Genomic DNA, 21848 nt, shown 5'->3' with positions numbered 1-21848 from the left:
TCCATTGGGCCAGTCACTATAGACACTTCTCTTAGACAATTAGCTTTTAAGGACACAAGCAACAAAAACTTGGCCTAAGCCCTACTGAGGAGTCTTGATTTGTAGACTTGGATCAAGGTGCGAGAGGCATCGTCTTGTTTGGTGTCTGTGCAGTGTTTAGCACCCAGGGCCTGCTCAGGACTGTTGGCGGTATAAATGTGATACTGTGGTGCCAAAAGTCAGGAGCAAAAAGTAATGAGGTTCTAGCTAGACATAGCCCTGCGGTGGGAGGTTAGGACCCCAGGCCACATCACTCTGACTTGCACTGAGGTCTCAGCAGATTCCCAGAAGTTGTGCTCGTGGCGGTGAAATTTCCATTGGTGTTTATGGAAGGGGGGGGGGGAAAGCCAAAGGTCACCTTGAAAGAATTTGAGCTTTGAACAAAGCTTGCAACTGTGTCTAAGCCAATTTTAAGGGGACTTTGGCATCTACTGTACTTACACGCCTTTGTGAAGGTTGTATTCTCTTGTCTAATTCACCTCTGCCACTTAGGAAGTCAAATCAGTAATTTCTGTGTAGCCCAGTGAAGTTCGCTGGTCGAGGCGTGGGGTAACCAGCCATTATAGCAGTGCTGCTGCTCGAAATGTAATTTCTGTCAATATTATTTCTGTCCTGGCAAGAGCTCTCCTGCAGATGCACAGAAGTGCTGATGCTGGTATGTTATTGATTACTCTGATCTTCAAAGCTGTCTAATAGTTTTTGCTGATTTAGTGTCCCATCAAGACCTGCAGGAAGAGGGTTTGCAGGTACGGCTATTCCTGGCGTGCCTTCTGCACCCCAGCGCGGAATGGACTTCAGTGGGTTTATGCAGGGACAGAAGTGGAGTTGGGAGGCTTTAGCTTGGTCTTTGCTTGCTGAATAGGCTGCTTCAGGTTCTTTAGGAATGCGTTTTAAAGCTGTTCTACTGCAGTGTTTACAAAGAAAATCTGGTTGGACTCAGAATTTCAATTACCTATCTGTTACCTAGGTTATCTTTGTCAGCTGGGACCTATAAGAGGATGATAATTACTGAAAGAAAAGTGATGGGCCAAGTGACCTGTGCTAGCAAGGTTGGTCTTTCATTGTGGGGGATTTTGAGTATATTCTGTCTCTTGCAAACCAGATGTAATTTACTGTTAGCTAGGAAATGGCAGAAGTAGAAAAGGGCCTGTTAAGTCCATTTGGGTTTGTTCCCTTGTAAGGATGTTTGCACAGTGCCAAAAGAGAGAACAAACAGAGAAGTCTTTTTCATTCAAAATTTTTTTATTAGTGGGCAAGAAGTGGCATATTCCCGTAGGGTCACTGAAAATTCATTTACCTTGTGCTGAGAGTCGAATTAGTGCTTATATCCTGCTTCTAGCTTGGACTGTATCCCATTCCTACTGGCTATGGATCAGGGCCACGGGTGAGCAAGGTCACCAAATGTTTCATCTTGTACTTCGCAATCAATTTTTAATGTAGAGCCTCACAATTATTGACAAAAAAGCCAGCGAGGTTGCAGACATGTTTAAACATGGTTTCTCTTGGCTCGGCTGCACCTTTTTAGAATGCAACATCAGCCTTTGGGTGGGATTGTCAGATGAGCGCTGTCGGGCTCTCTTGGCTTGTGCTATTTTACAGCAGTTTTGAAATTAGCTATGGCTTTAGGCCATCTGGCTTTTCTGTTACCTGCTCAGCACAAAGTGAAGAAAGTTAATGGAGGGCCAGTACTGACAGTGCGGGAAACTCAAGAAAAATTCATCCCTGCTAACTCAGCATGACACCGATGACTACAAGAAATGTTTATTTGCAGTAAACTTATTGCTGTTGTGTTTCCTGTTTCTTTTGTTTCATAAAAATTGGATTTTTTTTCCTGAATATGAGGATAGACAGGATTTGCAGGGAGGGAAGATTCTGGGCTGGAAAACTTTGCTCATGCCTGGGCTGCTCAGTTGCTGTTGCTGACATCTGAATTCTGGCTGGCTCTTTCTGCACCTCACCCCGTGAGGGCTGTTATTTTAATGCATTAAGAAAGTATCCGGCTTCTCTGTGGGTTATTGGTGGGCTCACATAGCATGCATCTGGTGGAGAGAAAGAATTTTTAGGACTAATATTAAAGTAGGCCTTTTAAGGTGTCTTGAACATGTCTGCAGTGCATGCAGTTCAGTTACCAACCATAAAAAGCAGTCAATAAGGTAGGAAAGAACCTGTGTGAACCCATCAGGTTTGGAAAGTAGAACGAGGGAGTGCTGTGAGACCATTGCTTCTCCAAAATCAGTTTGACACTGGTGATTACGTTAATCAAGTGCTATTTCTCATGTGCTTTTAGCTTCAGAATGAAGCCTTCAATCTGCATTCTAATAGCCAAGTTCTGTCTACATCAACTAGGCTGAGTGCAGGGAAAATAATGATGTTTGGGTGGATAGGAGGCCTGGTTTAGCTCCCAGCTGTGGTGCTGACTTGCTGTTTGATGTCAGGCAAGTCGCTTCTTCCTGTACCTGTTTCATCCGCCTCTCTGTCCTCTCTAAGATTACGCGTGCTTAATGAGGGTGTAGGCATGCTCTTGTTCGTAGCTAGAGGGAAATGTTAATGCATCTCAGCCTTAAGGGCCATAATTAACAGCCAGGTTATACTGGTCTGGCTCTCATCGTTCTGCGTGTTGTATAGTGTATAGATGGGGCCTTTGGTAAATAGAATATGAATAACAGAAGGAAGCATTTGTATCAGTGGCGTGTATATGATGGGTAAGTCCAGCAACACAGATGGCTATTCCTGCTGTGGTCTGGTTGAATCAGCAATGTTGAAGCAGTTGCTTCTTAATTTGCCCCGTCCTGTGTTTTGTGAACATGCATTTGAAGTTTTAGCTCTGTGTTTTTTCTGATTTGAACGTTTGACCAGGTTTCGCACTGGATTTCTCTGCCTGTGGATCTCGTTTTCTGGTTAAGTTTCTTTGCAGAGGAGGATTTTTCAGAGCTTTCCTAATGTGTTAGGAACAAGTTTACCCTGATTCTTCTGTGAATTAGTGTTGCTCTTGGAAAGCGGTATTTATAGAGCTGCTGTGCTGCATTTCAATGTGGAAAGGAAGGTGGGGGGAGAAACTAGCAGAAATCTGTTTCGCCTTTAATATAAAACTGTAAAGGTGATGCTCTCGCATGGAGAGAGCAGCAGTCCTTGCATAAACACTGGGTATATTAACATTTCTAACTAGTAAATTTATGGATAATCTCTTGTTTTGGAGGATTTATTCTGATTTGAGAGCATTATTCTCTGGGAAAATTAAACCTCTTAAATCCACTTTGCAGTTCAGACTCTGGACTGGGAACCGCTGATAAGCCATGCCATCCTCCTGCCTTCCTGCAGCCTTGATTGGAAATGCCCTACAGAGAGCCACAGCTGGACCAGAGGCATCTGCAATTAGTTCTAGGTGTTTTGTCTGGCCGTGTCAAAATGGAATTGGAAACTGTTCTCTCTCTGTTACTGTAGCGAGTGCATACAACACTGAGCACTTGCAAAAAATAAAAATAAAATAAAATAAAATAAAACCAAACCCAAAGAAAAGATGTTAAATGTGACCTTGTGAAGCATCATGGTAAGGCTACCAGTCTACGTAATGCTGCAGTTTGGGCAGATGATCTTAAGAGGGGGAGCTGTGCTGTGCCCTGCTGTGTCTAAAACGTCAGTCTGAATGCTGGTGTTGGGCACTTCCTTGATTGCTGAGGTGTACCTTCGTTTCAGGTAGCTGATTCATGGCCCTATGTATTTAATCATTGTTTCTATAGCAGGGAAATCTTTAACGAGAGGGTGGAGCGCGCTTTCAGTTCATTGCAGTATTTTTTTTGAGAAGTTTATGGCCCATTCATTAATGTGTTCTGCTGATCAGAGTCATTTTTATAGAAGAGTAATTTTGAAGGATATTCTGCACTTGTGGTGCACATAATGAGTACTGAGACAATTCTAGCCTTTTTTAGTAATTAGCGTGAGCATTAGTTTATTGCTTGAGGTTTTTGTATGGTGCTGCTTGGCTGCATTGCTAAGTAAATGTGAAGAGTAGGAATCCTTATGCTGGTGTGGGATGTTTGGTTTACTGCCTTTTGATTACCAGTTAAGATAGTGGAACTACCTGATCGTATATGGGCAGACTGTGTTGATGTGTCCTCATGCGCTCTCCACAAATCGTTCCTTCGGGCTTTGACATTATGCAGTCTCTTCTGTTGGTTCATAAGTTACTGGGACACGTCAGAACTGCTATTTGACCATGTCTTACTGGAAACTCAAATTCTTAAGTATTCCCAAAATGGCTTTGCTGCAGAGACTATTTAAACTTTTATTTTTAATGTCATTTGCATGATCAAAATATCTGTGGTGGATGATATCTCTGTCTTTAAAGCCACAAGTCATCTTGCTCTTTAATGTCCTGTCAAAATACAGCGCATTGCTGAACTTGGAGCACAAAGCGTTGATCATGAAGTGCATTAGCTGAATGTCGTCAGGGGGCAGCAATTCTGGGATGCCTGGCCATGCTAATAGTGAACTGGCCTTCAACACCGCCACCTCTGAAGTTGGTGTTAGTACATGTTCTGGAGAGAACATGACAGTTGGTGCTGCTCTTTGCCAGTGCACCTCAGTCCACTCCATCCATCTTTATGTCCCTATGTGCTCTCCTCTGTCCAGGGCTATTAGTCTCTTGCACTTAATGACAAATAGCTTCTATGTCATTATGGGTGTCTGCTCCATATTTGTCCCTCGTGGTTGCATATGCAGAGAAGCACTTTAATTTTAAGGTCTCTTTCCCCATAAACCTCTTGTCACTAACCTTGCTAAGGTTGGTGACCAGATGTGGCCACTGTCCTCCTCCCCCTTGCTCTGCCCTTGGGCTTTCCTTTTCCTTTCCTTGCTCTGTTCTTTTTTTGGTAGGTTATATGGAAACTTTGTAGGTAATGTGGAAGTTCTGGTTTATTTTGCCTTCTCTGTTACAATGTTGAAGGGAGGAACCTTTTTTTAAAGTATGTCAGCCTTTGTCTTCAAAGAAATTTGATTTGAAAGGCAAAAGTTACCAGAAACTGTTCCTGAGTGGTGCTCAGTCCCTGGCATGCTTGTGAGGACTGGCAGAATTGGTTCTTGGGTAGCACAAGCCAGTTCCAGCTCTGCTTCTGGGCCATTGGGGTAATGATTAACCACGCTGGGAATCGGTCCTACCAATAGCCAGCGTGCCAGCGTTTTAAATGAAAGCGTACTGTAGATGGCCAGATAGGCTGAACAGTGCATAGGCACCGCAAGTAGGAGAGGAGGGAAGGAGAATTTACTGTCTTGGTGCTTCTGGTACTCGGTCTACACTGCAAATCATGACATCAGTTGCTTCTTGCAGTGATTTTCTGTCTTGACAATGCCAGTAGCAAGTATGTGAATAATCGGAAGTGTTTCTGGTGGCCGGGCACTCTGTTTGCATATGCAAAACCTGCAGCCTCGCTACTGCCGAGAATGAAAACCTATCATAAATACCTGCAGCCTTCTGGGATGGTGCTGTTGGGGCAGGCCCTGCAGGAGTGAGCAGGGCGCAAGATTGGCTCCTATTTCGGCATTTTATTGCCTACTTTCAGGGCTATCACTTCCTTTGAAAAGGGGTTATTTCCTTCCTGAAACATGATATTGAATGGGAGGAAGGTGAGCAAGAAAGTGAAAATCTGTAGTTGTCTGTGGTAATCACTGAGCTGTGGCATTTCTGAATTTAGTCACAGTCCCTGTTGCCATCTGGGGGCATCTGGAGCAGGTAGTATCTCAGTCTGTAGCAGCCAGATTTTGAGCCCTGAGCTGTCGGTTGAGAGGCAGGGTCGCCCGGAGTCAGGGTGTGTGTGTTAGTGGATTGCAAGTTTAATTGGCCTGCATGCGAGTTTAAGCTGTTTTTGTGGCCGGAGGATTATTGATTTATGTTGTGATCCCTTAACAAAACAGTTGTTCTTGTGGAGACAGTCTTTGCCATTAGGCTTTGTATTTCTGGCCTCTGAAGTACAAAGACTTTGCTGGGAGTGCAGCGGGTGCCTGTTGTGCCCATCTGTCTGCACTGGCCGGAGGAGAGCTGGAATTTGGAAATGCTCTTGCGATCGTGCCGGAAGCAGGTGGCTTTTCATTGCATGGATTTCAACATATTGTTTCTTCCAGTCTAGGCTGGGGTCGGGTTTTGTTGCCGTCTGCTATTCCAAGAAAACGGGAGGAATGAGGGGGAGAAAGGGTGAAACTGGTTGAACTGGAATTCCCAGGTCATGTCTGGCCTTGGGTTATGAAGAGCAAGGTCCTGTTTGGGAAGCAATTTCAAAACCTGGGGCTGGCAAATATCAGTGGATTGGGATCTCTTGGTGTTTCAGGTCTTTGTTCTTAAGTGTATTGGAGGAGTCTAATATTTTTGTGGCTGAGATCTCAAATCAAGGTATAAATGTGCATAAACAAGTTCTGTTTTGTCAAAATCTTCGGTACTTGGACAGTGTCTGGGCTTAGCTGCTCTCAGCTTGGTGCTCTAAGTGGCTCAAACGGCCTGCAAAGAAAGATAAGGGTGGCACCTTCCTGTTGGTGTTTGCTGTGGAAAAAGTGAATAGAAGAGTAGGCAGGATTTGATGATTCACATCAGATTTTTCAAGCCTGGTTTTGGTGACTGGTGTCCTTGGCTTGATGCCTTCCCATCTTGATCTTATCCCTTCTCTGTGACAGATCAAATCGTGCTCTCTTCAGGGTTAGACCTCTGGTTTGGGTTGCAGCTGTATAAACACCTAAAAATGCCATTGCTACTGAAGAAAAGATCCCATGCACCTGCTCCCTTGCACTTAAACAAGTGCTTGTGGGCCATGTGACAAATGAGTTGGGGAAGTGAACTGGATTTAAACTAGCTGTTTCTTCACCAGGCTGGTTTTGACTGGGGTCAGCTGCTTGGTGAGGTTCCTGATGCCAGTGGAGAGGAAGGCAGGAAGAGCTGCTCTGTGGGTCACCAAGCGTATATGAAAATACGGCTTCCACTACTGGCTGTATTGAGGTACTTGGGGGTTCGAGAGAAGTTTCTCCTGTCTGTGTTTGATGCCTGCATGCCCTCACCTGATTGCTGCCACTGAATTGCCTTCCTGTGTTGCTCCCTCGCAGAAGCTTTCAGGTTTGGGTATTTTTCCAGTTCTGTTTTCAGTCGGAAAAATCTGTTGACAGTTCAAACTAACCTGAAAGAGCTGCGACACTGCAGGCATGGGAGAGCGAAGCTGAACATCATGGGGTTGGGACTGTTACTGGGGGATGCTTCCTCAGGCCTGTTAATTTTTGTTGGTAGCCTGCTCCTTCCCTGGGCTGACACAGATGGATGGTCAAAAAGCTTATTTTACCCCAAATTCACTAGTACATTATATGTCTGCAAGACCAGGGAAATTGGGATGCTCTGGTTTTTACTGTGGTGAGCTTGCTTTGCTGCAAACACAGGTGTGGGATATAAAGACCTTATTAGTTTGTCCTGTGGTAGAAGCTACCTGAAGCTTGAGTCTACAGCAAGATGGTTAATGTCTTGTTTTGGCATTGAAGACCTAACCTGAGACTAAAAGGAAGTCTACTTTGTGATGGGGAGCCAGCTGAAAAAAAGCAGCCCCTTTGCCTCCTTTGGTTGTTGAACTTGGGATGGAGCTAGGAAAGTGTTATGGTCCTGTGGTCTGAGAGTGAGTCGCTGCTGCAGAGCAGTTATAACTCCGTCCATGCGTTGCCTTTCCCTGGAGCTTCCTCACCCATCCGGAGGGACAGGAGAGGCTGCAGAGGTGCAGTTACGGAGTTCAGCAAATAATCCTAAATTTACAGCAATGGTGCAACTTGCTGCTAGTTAGCTGAGCCCCTGCAGCTGCCTGCATGCTTGTTCTTAGTTTTTTTTTGATGTGAGAGTACAAACCTGTTAGTTTAAATCTCGGAGAAAGCTGCTGTAGCTGGTGTTCATTTGGGTGCCTGTGTTTTACGCCGCACCGTATCCTGCATGGCAGCTTATTGCTGTTATCCAGCTGGTGTCTTTAAGCTGTGCATCTAAACACTGGCTCATTTGCACACGCCTCTGAATTGGAGTGTTCACTGTGTGGGGTTATTTAGGATGTCTCCATTTGTAGGCAAACCCTGAAGCTGGTTGACAGATATCCTCTGTGGTCTCAAGTGAGTCATATTGTCTCTAATTCAGTGACTTATGTCGGAGAGGAAGGGATACCTCCAGTTGTGAAGGTTGTTATGAGTGGTCATGAACTGACAGAGGAGGTCTAAGCGGACCGGTTGTTCCAGGGTCAGCTTGGATCAAGCTTCAGTTCCCCTTTGCAGGAAAACAGCTATTTCTCTGTACCTTTTGGTACTGCAGAACTGAGTTTCCCTTTAACAAACCTGTCACCACGGGGCTGTGTAATCTCTGCAAATGCAAACACTTCGTTTGGACATCTTACTCTGAGGTGCCCTTTCAGAGCAGCTTAGCTTAGTATTTGGAAATGAGAAGTGATGGTGTGCAGGGTGTCTAAATGCCGCAAAGCGAGCGAGGTGGGAGGGCCGGGTCTGAGCTGCTTATCTTGCATAGCAGAGCTGTGCAGCGAGGCTGTCGAACCTGCACCCTTGGGTGTGCGTCGAGTTGTAGCGTACGTGTGGGAGATGACTGTCATCGGTGACGAGGTGGTTATTTTTGTTCCTCAGAAGGGCATGGCGTTCTGGGGCAGGCATGGCGAGGCCACCGAGCTGGGTGGCTTTCTGGGGCCGTGTCTGACCGCGGGAAGCGCGGGGGCATGGGTTGTGCCAAGTGTCTCTGTAGCCCGCTTTCCGTCTCCTTAGGAGCATGTGCCATCCTGAAGAACGCTGGTTCTCCTTAAAACGGAATATTTTTGCTGTCTGTTACCTTATAGAGAACTGAACCAAGAAGGTGCTTTTTGCAGGACTAATGCCAGCTTTCATTTAAAATGAGCGTATTTCCCAGCTGTAGGTAAGGATGCAGTCCTATAGTGTGATTTCAACATATTTTTACACTTCCAGAAATTGTGGTCAGTTTATACATGTGGCTGCCTGATATGCATGCAGTTTTTAACTCATGGAGTTTACTTGTAGTTGTCTTTAAAGTCTTAGATGTATAGTAAAGTGCTTTTTGTTTATCCTAGTTTATATGTCTCAGTACTGATTTAGGTCCAGCTAGAGAACACGTTTTTCTTAATGTCCCTTCCATATTACATTTTTTTGAATAAGCAACTGCATTCCCCTCCATTATTTCACACTTTTTTTATGCATTTAGTTGCTCTGATGTAGTTAAGCCTGTTCCTAGGAACCTTCTTGTTTAAAACTTGAGAGTGTTGGCGTAGGTGGAGGGAATGGGGGTACTTTTGTAACCGTTCCTCCTGCTGGCACCTATCAGAAGGTCTTGTTTGCTGAGCAAACCAGCAGTCTCGACTGCTTGATAGCTGTGCTGGGGAGTGTGTGTGTGTGTGTGGGGGGGGGGGTCATGGAGCCTTTTTTTACGAACCTGCTCTGATGTCCAAGGACGCAGCGCTTGAAAGGAACAAAAAGGCTGTTGAAGAATCTGGCGTACAAGAGGGGTCACCAGAAAGTCATAGCTATAGTTCAAGCTGCTCATGTATAAGGAATTCTTTTCTTATACATTTGGATCTTAATATTCTTCTGAGGTGCCTAACGTGCTCTTATTAGTACTAGACTACTAATCACCTTGTGAGGTGTATATAATTTTGGCTTAGTTCATAGACAGATTTATTCAAGGTCATCCAGAGTCAAGTGATCTGAGAAAGCAGTCCAGGTGTGCTGGTGCCCAAAGCTGGGCTGTGAGTCTGCTGGATGCTGCTGCCTTGGGCAGGAGCACTGGGGTGGATGCGTGTGCGCGGGAGCCTGCGCCTGTGAACAGGAGCTTGCTGTGCCAGGTACACCGAGAACAGAGTGAGCTTGCAGTTAATACACCCCATCTGAAGACGCTTCCTCAGCCGGCTTCTTCTGTGCCTTGAAAATTTGTTCAAGACACTTGATGCTTTCTTCTTTCATATCCTTTCTTGTGGCCGATCTGCTGTGTCGCTACTGAAATTAATTGCTCTCGTTTAATTTTGCACAACTGATAGAAGAGCAGTTTTTGTTGGATGGACCAGATCGGGGCTTGCTCTCTTGAACCAGATCAGCTTGCCTGCCTGCAGGGCATGATGCAAGATTTGCTTGCTCAGTTGGGCGTTTGCTAGCATTTGTTACGATGGAAGGTCCTTTTGTGCTTGAAAAGAAGTGGTGATAGTTTGAGCTCTTATTGCAGCTGAATGTGTTGGCTAGAAATTCTCATTTCTAAACTGGGAGCCTGAGTTAGTGTGGTGGCAGTGAGAGGAGGCTGAAAGAAAAATCCCTGCTCATGGAGTTTCAGGAGATCGTAGCTGCCTTTTGTGCAGCAGTTTCATGATTATCATCTACAGCGTTGGTGGGGATGTATCAGTCCAAAACCTTCAATGTGTCTGAAAGAAGAGTGGCCACGCTCTAATTAGCAGTGGTATTGATCCCTTCCTCAAACTGCTCGAAAGAGCAGTTTGGCACATCTTTTCCCTGAGGTTAGATTCGAGTTAGGGTTTGCTACATCTGGCATTGCTGTAGCAAGCACGATCCTCATGTAAACAGTGTAACTGCTTCATAAATTTAGTGCGCAGCAATGAGAACTGCAAATGAATTTTTTTTTAAAGGAAATGTTCTCGTTCAGAAACTTTATGGCCCTATTTTTTCATGTCTGTTTTCTTAGTTATGGCTGGGAGACCTTTTAGTAAAAGCTGGAGTTGTAAGACACAAGAACAGTAAATTGGGGGGGGGGGGCTACTTTAAGGAAATTTGATATCTTAAAGTCAGAAGTAAAGTATTGCAATAAAACTGGGAAGGAAAGATAAGGCTACAGCTGAATTACAAACTCTACCTGAACTCCTTACTGTTTGGCAAAGCACTGAACCAAAAGATGAAATTTAAACCCCAATGCGCTCTTTAGTGCGTAGTTTTCTGCATAGCTGTCTACACCGAGAGCAGTTTCCAAGCACTGAAGTAGAGCATGGAAGAATTAAGGTTCCTTTAGACACAGTTATGTGAATCCAGTGCATCCATTCAGAAGGTAGGAATTTAATCCTAAATAGTTGGGCTGTGGCTGCTTAAGGAATGTTGACTCTACTTTACATTGATAAAGATACCTACATGGTGCAGGTCTCCTGTATTTTTTTATTTATTTATTTTAAGAAGTGAAAACATTGCTGTCTTTCAATATGGAATCTGATTAAGGGTGCCTATTTTATGTACTTGAATGTGCACCAGTTAAAGCGTGGGGTTTAATCAGGCTGTGTGTACCCTGTAGTTTGTTCAGCCCGGGAAGCAGTTGGGTGTGCAGCGATGGAACGAAGGCGTGAGCTGCAGGGGACTTTGGGAAAGGCCCAGATGGTCCAACTGCAAATTCAGCTTTAGCAAGCGCCCAGCAGCGGGTCTGACTATTGCCTCGGCCGCTGCCGGCTCTTTCAGAGTTCAGGTGAGCTGCCTGGGAATGGGAAATGTTTCTCGGCATTAAGTTACTCTTTTTCTGGGATCTCAGTACTTTGTTTTCTTCCCTGACAAGATACAGGACTCCGATAATTATTGTAGAGTATCAAGCTTCAGCTTTGCTTCTTGCATATCTGCTGCGCTGTCTGCACAGGCTGCATCTGTGCTTTCTGGGGAAAGAAGATAGGTAGCCAGTCCAATTTAGGTTGCTGCTTCCACAAAGAAAATCACGGTTTCTTTAGGGCAGTTGCCAAGACTTGGTGAGCATGTCCTGTCTGGACAAAAGAAAAACCTGAGGAGTCTTGTAAGTGAGAAGAGTCGATGCTTGGAACAGACTTTGCTCTAGTGCAGAGATGGTGCTGGGGTTTAGGTTTCCAGAGTTGATGCTAAAGTGAGGAGAGCTGATGCTTGGAATCAAGTATATTCATCCTCACGTGTGGTAACACATGATTTAAGGGGGCTGTTTGCTGTCTCCTCTCCCTCTGTGGTTGCTCAGGACTGACAGCCTTGCTGCCTGGGCTTAAGTGTCGTTAGGAGACTGCAGCAGCAAACCACAATCAAAGCTTTAAAATGAATTTGTCTGGTTCGTGTCACTTTTTATAAAGACGCAAAGAGAAACGCTTCGCAAAGCTGGCTTTGCAACGGCTGAGAGTAAGAATGGCCTCATTTCGGTGAGGAAACGGTGGTTGCGAATGAAATTGTCTCCCCAGTCATAATTACAGGGGTTTCACCGCAGCATTAGAACCTGCACTCAGCTACTTTGTTTTCATTGAAAGCTTGACGAAAATGGAAACCACAAAACAAAGGCAAAGGTGGTTTGCATGTTACCCCCGAAGCCAGAGGTAAATAAGGAACCCTTTTATTATGTGCCTTTTGGGTGCGCGTTATAATGTAATGCAGAAGCAGATTATATATAGCCCAGACAATATGTGCAGCCCACAGCCCTCAATTGCAAGCTGGTCATGGGTAGGCCAAGGACGGTCGTGTAATTGGAGGTTTTTGTTGCTGATGCATCCAAACAAGCTCGCTCTTAGGTTTCATGGCAGACGACTGCAAGCAGAGGATTGAGTTTTTCAGTAGCATTTGCCTGTTGAAAATGAATTTTGTTGACTGCGTGCAGCTTTTGGAGTTTATGATGAGCTGTAAAAGCAGCACGTGCTCTACTTCAAAAACTGTAGGCTTCACCTGAAACAGCAGAGCCTGTCCACTGAATCAGTACCATTTGTGGTGATAATTGAGACCTAATGGATGTGATGATATCTCCGATTTGTCTTCTGTGGCGGAGGTGTGAGATACTTCATTGGTCTCTATGCATATTAACAAAGCAGGGCAGAACTAATAAAATTGGGAAAAACGTAGTTTCCCGTGCAGAATAGAGTACAAGTTGGCAGGTGCATTTAGCTCTACCGTGACATCTGCTTGCTTTGCTTTGTGGTATTGGGTCTCGGTTTCAGGCAAGCTGTCCCGTGCCTTCAGCCTGCTGCGGTTTCATTCACCCAGGAGCTAGTAACCCCGTGGTTTCAAATGGTGTCCCCAGCTCTCTAAGGAGCGAGTTGGTTAGTGCTTTTTAAAGTAAATTGAAATTCCCCAGGAGGTGTGGTAGGAGAGCAAACTGTTGTAGGAGCAGGTATGCACTGCTCACAAAGGAATTTTAATTTCTGACAAGCCCTATTGTGCTGAGATCTGCCGCGCAGAAAGACACTGTGGCAATGTGCCAATTCCAGGATTTAAAGGTGCGTGGTGCTGCGGGGAGAGGAGGCTGGGCTTTCGCAGGAGCTCCAAGCTGCCCCGTGGCTGCTTTGCAAAGGGAGACCTTCTTCGGCCACGTATTTGCCCCATTTCCTCCCTTCAGAAAAGCTGCCATTAGTGTTTTTTGAGACCATGCAACACGCTGCATCAGGGAAAGAGCTGGGTTGAAACAAATCCTTTCCCTGGTGGCCGGCATTTCGGGTGGCTTAAGGCAGTGAGGCTGAAGCCTGCCTTTTGGGTTTGAAAGTGAAATGCTAAATGTTTAATAAGTTGCATGTGATGATTGCATTAATAAGCTCATGTTGGTCTGTAGCCTTTAGGAAAAAAGGCATCTCAAGGCTTTGTGCTCTTGTGAATGCTCACAGGTCTGAGGGATGGGGACTGCATTCCCGAATGCTTTCCCTTTAGACTAGTACACCCCTCTCTGAAAGGTGAGTTGGACTGTAGCTATTTCCCTGTCTCCTGTGTTTCCTGTTACTGCCCTCGTTAACCTACACACCCCTTGCTCTAGTGCAGAGGTTGGGCTGGGGTCTAGGTCTCCAGAGGCTCAGCTGGCATTTTTGTAGCTGTTCGGGGGGCTCCTGTGCCGTGGTAGCTCGCTGCGGCGCTGCTCGGTTTGGCTCTCGAGCAGCAATGACACAACTCCCAACCTGGGGCTCCTGGAGTTGGGAATTCGATTTGTGAATTCATGCTCTTTGGAAAGAGGGAGAAATAGAAAGCACAGCCTAGATTTGGGGCAAACGAGCTACACTTGAAATACTTAGTCCTTGGTCTTTACTTGCAGTACACTGAAGCAGCTGCTGGCAGGCTGCTGGAGCTGATTCATTTCCTGAAGTTTCACTGTGTGAAAATGAGTTGGGTCGTAGGATAGATGTTCCTCGGTGGAAACGACTCTATTGATACATCACTCTTCTCCTCCTTCTCTTCTTTTGGCATGCTTAGATTTTTCAAGGTAGTAGCAAAATGTGTTGATTGCATTTTTTATTTTTTTTCAGTTTACTAATTCATTAACACTCGCATTTTGGTGATTCTTATGTGCTGATAGATTAACTGGTCTGTTTTGGTTTTGTGGATGACCAGAACCTCTCTAATAAATATCCTGGTTTTAATTATATCAAGCTTGGTCCCCTGGCTTTTATTAAATTTTGGCTTGGGGTTGCTTTTAGTTCTCATCCCTGATCTCTGAGGATGGGCTACTCTTGTTTGTTCCATGTTATAATTCAATGTTCATCTTCCTCTAATTTACTGGAAAGACTTTTGCAAAGCAGTTCTTGTGGTGTGGGGAGTTTTTGTTTGAGCGTTATGGTTCAAGCATGAGGTGTTGAACCTTCTTGTGGAGGAAGCTAGAACCTTGTCTTTTATGAAACTTTTCCATGCTGAAGCCTGTATTGCTAAATGTTGGGCGGACGCACAGCTGGTAAAATGGAGTTTTGAGGGCATGGGACACTAAATACCAGCTGCATACGGACATGTGGTAACCTGCAGGTGATGAATACATCTGTCAAGCCTTCTTGGGGAAAAACTTCCACATCTACTCAACAGTAGAGGTAAATCTAAAGTTTTATAGGTTAGCTGTCAGTCAGGAGCTCAGAGTCTAAATAGTCTCTTGTTCTTGGCAATTTAGGGCTTGCATTTTGGGGGGGGACTCATCAAAGAATAGCCATGCCTTGCTACGTCCCTTCGGATGCTCTTATTCCTGTGTAAGCTTCCAGAATGAAGGTGCTTATTTAGGAACAAGAACATCTGCCCTCTGCACTAATCAGCCATTGTGCTTTAATTTTACACTCTATCTTTATCAGGAAGATAATTTTGGTAGAGGCAAGCCCTTCAGCTGCTTCAAGGACGGTGAGTAGGGAAGCTGGTTTGCTATTTTCATCCTGCAGGTTTTTTCCTGTGTGCATCCACACCTCCGGAGCAGTTGATCAGCTGCCAAAAGGTCTGGAGGCAAATTCTAGGCGTTTACTGTACTTGATAGCTCCCAGCGACAAATGCTACTTCTATTTAGCTGTCTTAGAAGTAACCCTGTACCCTGCTTTCCTATAGGCTGTTGGCTTTTTATAAGGTTTGGTAAACATGACTCATTCAGTGAGCTGAAACACCTGGAAGGCTGTAGGTGGCTTTTTTGAGAGTTTGTATGATCTGTTTCAAGTACAACTATGAAAAATGTTCGCTGCATGCTTGGCTTGTTAGCTGAGCAAACCATCCAGGTGCTGCTGGGGCCGTCCTGTGTAAGGTATCGGTTTTGAGCAGATGAAGGATTACGTGTTTTCATTCTGTTTTGAAGTGCTTTACAGAAGAAGCTAATCCCCTCCTGGAGAGGGGGGAAGCTGAGGCACAGATAGGTGAAGAGCCTGGTCCCAGCTGACTCTGCTGCTCAGTAACAGAGCTGCAAGCAGAAGCGGGTCCGGAGTCCCACTGGAATATTCTGTGCAGGGTGTTGATGGGCATCTCTAAAGTTTACCTTGTGCAGGTAATGAAGGAAACCCACTGGCCTAACGCATGGTGCAGCCACGGAGAATGCAGCCGCCTTCCCTTTCAGGATCCGCTTAGGTAATGTTATATTACTGTGCCACCCACAGGCAGCTACCACGCTGCTGAAAAACGGTGTTTACTATTTGCATGGGAAGCCAGCTATCGAGTGTTACATGGGTGATGAAAAGCCACCGGTTTCATTTATAGTAATAGCTATAGTATTTAGATTTCCCAAACCTAGTTATTCTAGTATTCTGTTTAAACTGCGTTTATAGTTGTTATACCTCTGAATTTTCCCACTGTTTCCATGGGATCTGCTTGTCACTTCTGCCAAGAGATCGTCTCCTTGTGCTGAACAGCTGCTGTCTTCCTCCTCAGTGGTGATTGCTTTTCAACAGGTGAAGCAATCCAAGCTGTGTTTCGGTTTCAAGTGCTGGGATCCTTTTGAAGTCGGAGAAACTGTAGAGCTGTTGGTTATTGGCGCACCCCATTCACTGTCATGTTGCCACATTAGGCTTCGAGAAGAACTTGATTTAATCTGTGTCACTTCATTGAAAGTGAATATTATGATTTACCTCCAGGATGCGGAGGAGTTGACCTCTCCGTTGCTCTGTGCGTGATTAGTTCAGAGCAAATTGGGTCAGTAGAGGTTGCTTGGAGAATTTTGAAACCAGCGTGCCCGTTTGTAGCAAACGATCTTGAAACCATGATAATTGAAGGACATGAGCAAAACGAGGCTTGTACGTAGAGTTGATTTGTTATTAGATAGTCAGAAAGACAAGCTTTTTAGCCTCTACTGATCTGAGGGAAGAGCTCGTGTATCTGAAAGCGTGTCTATTCTCCCATCTGTACTACTTGGTCCAATAAGAGATTAACTCTACCTTCATACCTTGTCTTATAATTTATAGCAGTGCACTTGACATAGTTAACCTGTTGTAGTTTTTTGCCCACGTGCAGAAACTGCCTACCAGAAGAACTTCCCTTGTGATATTTAAGCTCTCATCTGTACACCTGTGCTATAAACTGCCCTTTGGGAGAACTGTTCTGTGCTGCTCAGTTACTCTGCTTTGTAGAACAGAATTTTAATATTGTTTACCATGCTCTTAATCTTACGGCTGGCAGATAAATTGAGTTATTTCAGCCCTTCCCCTAAGGACTTCATGGTGCTTCATGGACAGCATACCCATAGCATTAGGTGGAGTTATCTCAGCTTTGCAAAAATCCGCTCATCTATTTTCCTGGAGTGAGTAATTGATTGGCCCAAGAATAAAATGTTGATTTGTCACTGCTTTTATAAAAAGGGCTGGACCTGCAGAGCTGGTGGTGCAGTTGGTGTTTCCTTTGAGCCCAGCCTTTCTGAGATGCATGCAGCTGGGCTTGATGCAGTGAGGCAAGTTATTCTGATGGCTTTGGTTAAACTGCTTGAGTGAAGTTTGGCAAGCAGGGCTCAGGTCTCAACCTCGTTGGATTCCCTGTGTGATGATGAGCAGGCTGCTTGTGGCCTAGCCTTGGTTTCCCAGCTAGCTGTATTCCTGTCCTCCACTTTTCCCTTGTTTGAATCTCTTGCAGGCAGGAGTAGCCTCTTACTACGCTTGTCAGTCATCTGATCCAGCAGGGACCTACTCTGGAGCAGGACTCCTGTGTATCCCTATAGTCCAAATAATTTCAAAAAGAGTGGTGTAAAGCAAAGGAGTGAACTAACATAATGAACTAATATTATTTATTGACTGAAAATGTTACTAGCATCTCATTAGGTCAAAATAAAATATCTTCGGGGAGGTTGTCAACTGATTTTGGTTTCATTTCATGGGCGTTTTCAGCATTGGGGTGCTGCCTGCCTCATGCCACATGAGCACTATGTAATGGTCTGCATTAATGTAATACTTTGTTCCTCAAACTACTAGATGTTTGTTAACGCTTCCTCTTCCCTCTCCTTCTAACTAATGGATATACTTTGTTATAAGAACATCCTTGCTCTCCCCGTGCGCTTTTTTCCGAGACAGCCTCAGGTTTTGTCTCACTACAGTAAGAGCTCTGTAGTAGCTGCCCAGCTGCTGTTTCCTCTGTCCCTGGATGGTGATTTAGGGCCTCGCCGGCCTGGAAGCGAACTTTCCGTGCCCAAGGCAAGCTGGCTGCGAGGTGCTGCGCAGAAGTAACCTGCCTCTTCTGGCTGGAAGGGTTGTCAGTTTTGTAGCTTAGTCGAAAAACATCGACTGGCTCTGTTTTAGTTGGACTTCAACATCCCTTAGTCTTTTGAAAGAAGCTCTTTAGCATTAGAGTAGAAGACGATGCAGTCTGAAATCGGAAACTCTTAAAGCACCGTGCTAAAGGGCTCTGGGAAGGGATGTGGCATGTGAGGACTTGAGCAAGTGGGTCAGCTGGCAATCACTAAAACTCATAGTTGAACTACGGGGCTTGCCTAAGGCTGGAAAAAAACCGTGGCACCTCAGTGTGTAGCTTCATGGTGACTTAGCATTTGGCGCTGGGGCGGTCCGAGGCCTGTCCTTGCCAGCCCACGGCGTGTTCCTCCAAAAGTGGTTACTTTTCCTCTGGGTCAGCTTGCTCGCTGTGCAGCTGGATGAGTGCTGGTGCCGGGAAGGAGGTGGGAACAAGTATGGGAGGAGACCTGGGGCCTGGACTTTGGTCCATTTAAGCTGCCATGGGACCGCACCCTGGGAAGGATGCAGCTGAGCTACGCAAATGGGCAGAGCTAGGAGAGACGAAATTCCCTGCTTCGGCAGAGAGTGTGTTAAAACTGAGGGAAAGGGATAGAGAACAGTGTAGAAAATACTGCAGCGCCACGGTGAACCAGTCATTTTCTATTGCGTGCGAATTAGCTGCCTAGCTGGAAAAAAGCTGTCCCCTTGCCGGTGAGGGTTCAGAAACGGGTCAAAGGAGCAAGAATATATTCTTAAATTGGTACGACGAGCTGAAAAAAAAAATGAGCGAAGTGTTCAAACTAACAAGCCAGGCGAAGGTGGCGCTTGTGCTCGCCGCGACGTGGAGCAGCCGCACGGCGAAGCGGGGCGCTCCAAAGCACCACGGGAGCCGTGCTGTGCCGGGAACGTGCTGCTCTCCCGCGGCAGAGAAATTTCACGCGGCTGTCGCAGGCCCAGAGTAAGATTCAAGAATGCCCGAACACTAGGAGAGCATGAATATTCAGGGGAGCTGTAGCATGTGTCGTGCTAAAGGAAATGTAAAATCCAAGTTTTCTCAGGCTTGCTGCTGGCTTCAGGGAGGAGGGAAACACCTGACAGCAGGGGATAAAAGTCAGTTTTGTTCTATGGGACAGGTTATCTCAAACCATTGCAGGATACAGCTCCCAAATGAGCCAGTCCTGGTTAATCTTGGCAGCAGGATATGCCCTAGTTAATCCGTTGCTTCAGCGAGCGCATGCCTGGTTTCTTAGCACAGGCGTAGACGTACGGTCCTGCTTTGGCATCCTCATGGAAGTGCCAGGAATCCCGACTCTGCTTACTCTTGCTCTAACCTCAGATCACGTCACTTCTCTGATGTGCTTTCTATGCTCCTTATATTAATAATCAGATTTAGTGTTATGCTCAGAAGGATCCGTCCTCATCCGGGTACCAGCGGTGCTGTCAGGCTGTGACAGCTGTCCTTGGCGTAGGTACGGCGAGTGGCCGGTGGGGCACGGGTGGGCAGGATTAGTATTCCAGTCACACATACGCCCCGTGTTATGTGCAGAGCTCAGCGCAGCCTGTGCAGGAATGCCCTTGAAAGGCAAATTGAACTGAACTCCCCGGTGGGTTTTGAGGGAGTAGGAGAGTTGCTATCATCTATGCCGAGGTTAAAGTAGATTTTGAGATGTCTATTTTGGTTTCTCTTCTACTTTTCCTTCTCAGAAAGGGCTTACTGAAAGCACGGGCAGGGAAACTTGACCCACAAATGCCCTGTGCACTGGAGCTGCTGCGAACTGAGGGTTTAGATTTGCGTGAAGACACCGAGTTGATACCGAGACTAGTAAAACCCTTATGGTGCTCCTGCTTTTAATGTGTAGCAGTCATTCTGGTTTTTGCAGGTAGTGTCCTTGGTGATGCAGTGTGTAGAAGAGGCATATCACATGGATATACCAAATCACGTGTCCCTAGTGCGTATAAATGTTAGTTGTATTTTAAGTGTTAGTGGGTCGAGCTGGAGGGATTCTTGAGGTGTTTCCCAAGTAGCTTCAGGATTATTTGCCTCTGACATGAAGACCATCTGATGCGCTTGGGTGACCAACTTGCTGCCCAGAAGTCTGTGCACGGATATAGCTTCTCTTTGCTAAACTGCTTAAAAAGCTGTGTTTGCCAGTAGCACTTTGATAGTTTAATGTCTCTGTTGTCAAGGGTTGTTTCCCCCATCTAAGACTATTGCTGCAAGAGTGTCCTAACTGCAGCGCAGAGAAGTAGCCTAGAGCGTGGTTGCCTGATCAAAAGGCATGTTCCACCCACGCGGTTCAGCAAAGCAAAGCGGAAAGCCCTGCTGGCGATAGCTTGTTCAGATGCACTTTCAGCGAAGCTGCGGTGGGGTTATCTCCTCTGACAGCGCAGCCCCACCATGCCGATGCTCTCGTGCAAGCTGGTCACGGGCTCTAAAGTCAGATAATTCCATAAGATGGGGATGACTTGTTTTACAGCCAACTAATTGTGCTAGCGCTGCTTAGCTGTTGGGAGCTAAGGTGATGAGATGTTCTAGGTGTAGCAGGGAAGGCTTAGGCAGAAATGAGCTGTGGATAAAAGCTAGCTTTGACTGCAGGTCTGTGGAACGAGCTGATTTTGTAGCTCTTTCCCAAGTACCCCATGCGGTGCCTGTTGACATCTTGTATTGTGGTTGTCTTAATTTGACATGCTAGCTCTTCAGGACAAAAGAGCTTTTTTCTAAAATGCCAAGCGTGTTTTTATTGTGCTACATAAGTGTACGGGAATGAAGATGTCTCCTCATTTCCCCAAACTTAGTTCCTCTTGTATCTCACTTCAGAACTTTCTCCAGAGAAAAGCTGGGTTTTGTTACTGAAATCCTAATTTCTCCTTTTTGTCCTCTTTCCCAATGCATTCAAAACTGTCTTGATCTTGTGTGACTTCTAAAATACTTCCTGTGCACGTGCCATTCTGTCTTTGCTAAGTAAGCGTTTGTTGTTCCCTTTACAGCAGACACATGCCTGCTTGAAGACACAGATGCGGGATTTTTCCCTGGGAACAAATGTTTGATGCTTTGCATTAGTTACACCTTAACTTTGCTTAACCTTTCTTTCCAACACAGCGCATGTGCGTGTTTAGAGGCTACTAAAATCTTCAAAGTATTCAGAGAGTGAAAGAAGGACGGCATGTGTGCTTTTTGTGGTCTCTGCTGATGTGAAATAGCAACAAACCCATGACATCTGGCAACCTGTACCTTCCCTGGGCTGTTCCTCGATGGAAATTCTTACTGTGCTTCACCAGAGGGGTGAAGATGTCATGCTCTAGTTTGCTGGGGCATATTTTCTGCTTTGAGTTCCCCACACACTAGTTACACATAGGCTGACCAGAGCTGATAGGGAAATGAAACTAAACCTTGGCTTTAGTCACACGTGAAATTTTAATTTGTGTGTTGATCTTGTTCCCTGTTTTTGTAGGAATTGCTCAGCAAGCTACCGTGCAAGAGGAATGGAAGATAACATTGGTAAGTCCACGCTTAGATATCATACTGCAGGTTGTGGATCTGTTCGTTCTTCCTTGGTTAAATACCATAAAGAGCCTTATTGCTTTAAACTTTGGATCTTCAATTCAAATGTAAATGGTGGTTAGAAAATAAGATTGCTTGGGCAGATGCATCAGTTGCTGCTCTACTGTGGTAATGGCATGGACCAGATCAAAACTGTACTGTAAGTCTGAAAGATCTTTTTTTGAAATCTCTCATCTGTGAGAACTGGAATACAAGTCTCCTGAGCATCCCAAGCTCTTGAAAACAAAGCAGTATCCCCTTTTTCTAATAGGTAGGAGGCTAGAGGCATTGAGCTGGTAAGTGATTTGAACAAGCCACGCTGCAAGCCAAAAAGAAGGATTAGCTCAATGGTAGCTCCTGACTTCTCTTCCTGTGTTTATTTCCCTAGGCTGTTCTGTCTTGCAAAAGATCTAGGATTT

General features: G+C 45.5%; 1 protein-coding gene across 3 annotated transcripts in view; it reads left to right on the top strand.

The window, feature by feature from the left end:
- The window catches only part of PHACTR4 (phosphatase and actin regulator 4), a 70347-nt gene that overhangs the window by 5023 nt on the left and 43476 nt on the right, over positions 1-21848 (top strand). Inside the window, exons 1-2 of one of the 3 annotated variants that reach the window (XM_067311690.1) lie at positions 6984-7015; positions 21341-21387. In XM_067311690.1, coding sequence (XP_067167791.1) covers positions 21372-21387 — 16 coding nt within the window. In that variant the 5' untranslated portion in view covers positions 6984-7015; positions 21341-21371. Of the gene's footprint in view, positions 1-6983; positions 7016-15789; positions 15808-21340; positions 21388-21848 lie in introns of those variants that run through there. The other 2 variants (XM_067311691.1, XM_067311689.1) reach the window with 2 other exon arrangements.

Source organism: Apteryx mantelli, chromosome 27 (genome assembly GCF_036417845.1).
Source record: "Apteryx mantelli isolate bAptMan1 chromosome 27, bAptMan1.hap1, whole genome shotgun sequence".
Taxonomy (NCBI): Eukaryota; Metazoa; Chordata; class Aves; order Apterygiformes; family Apterygidae; genus Apteryx; species Apteryx mantelli.
The sequence above is the reverse complement of the archived record's forward strand: the minus strand, read 5'-3'. Positions and strand labels throughout refer to the sequence as shown.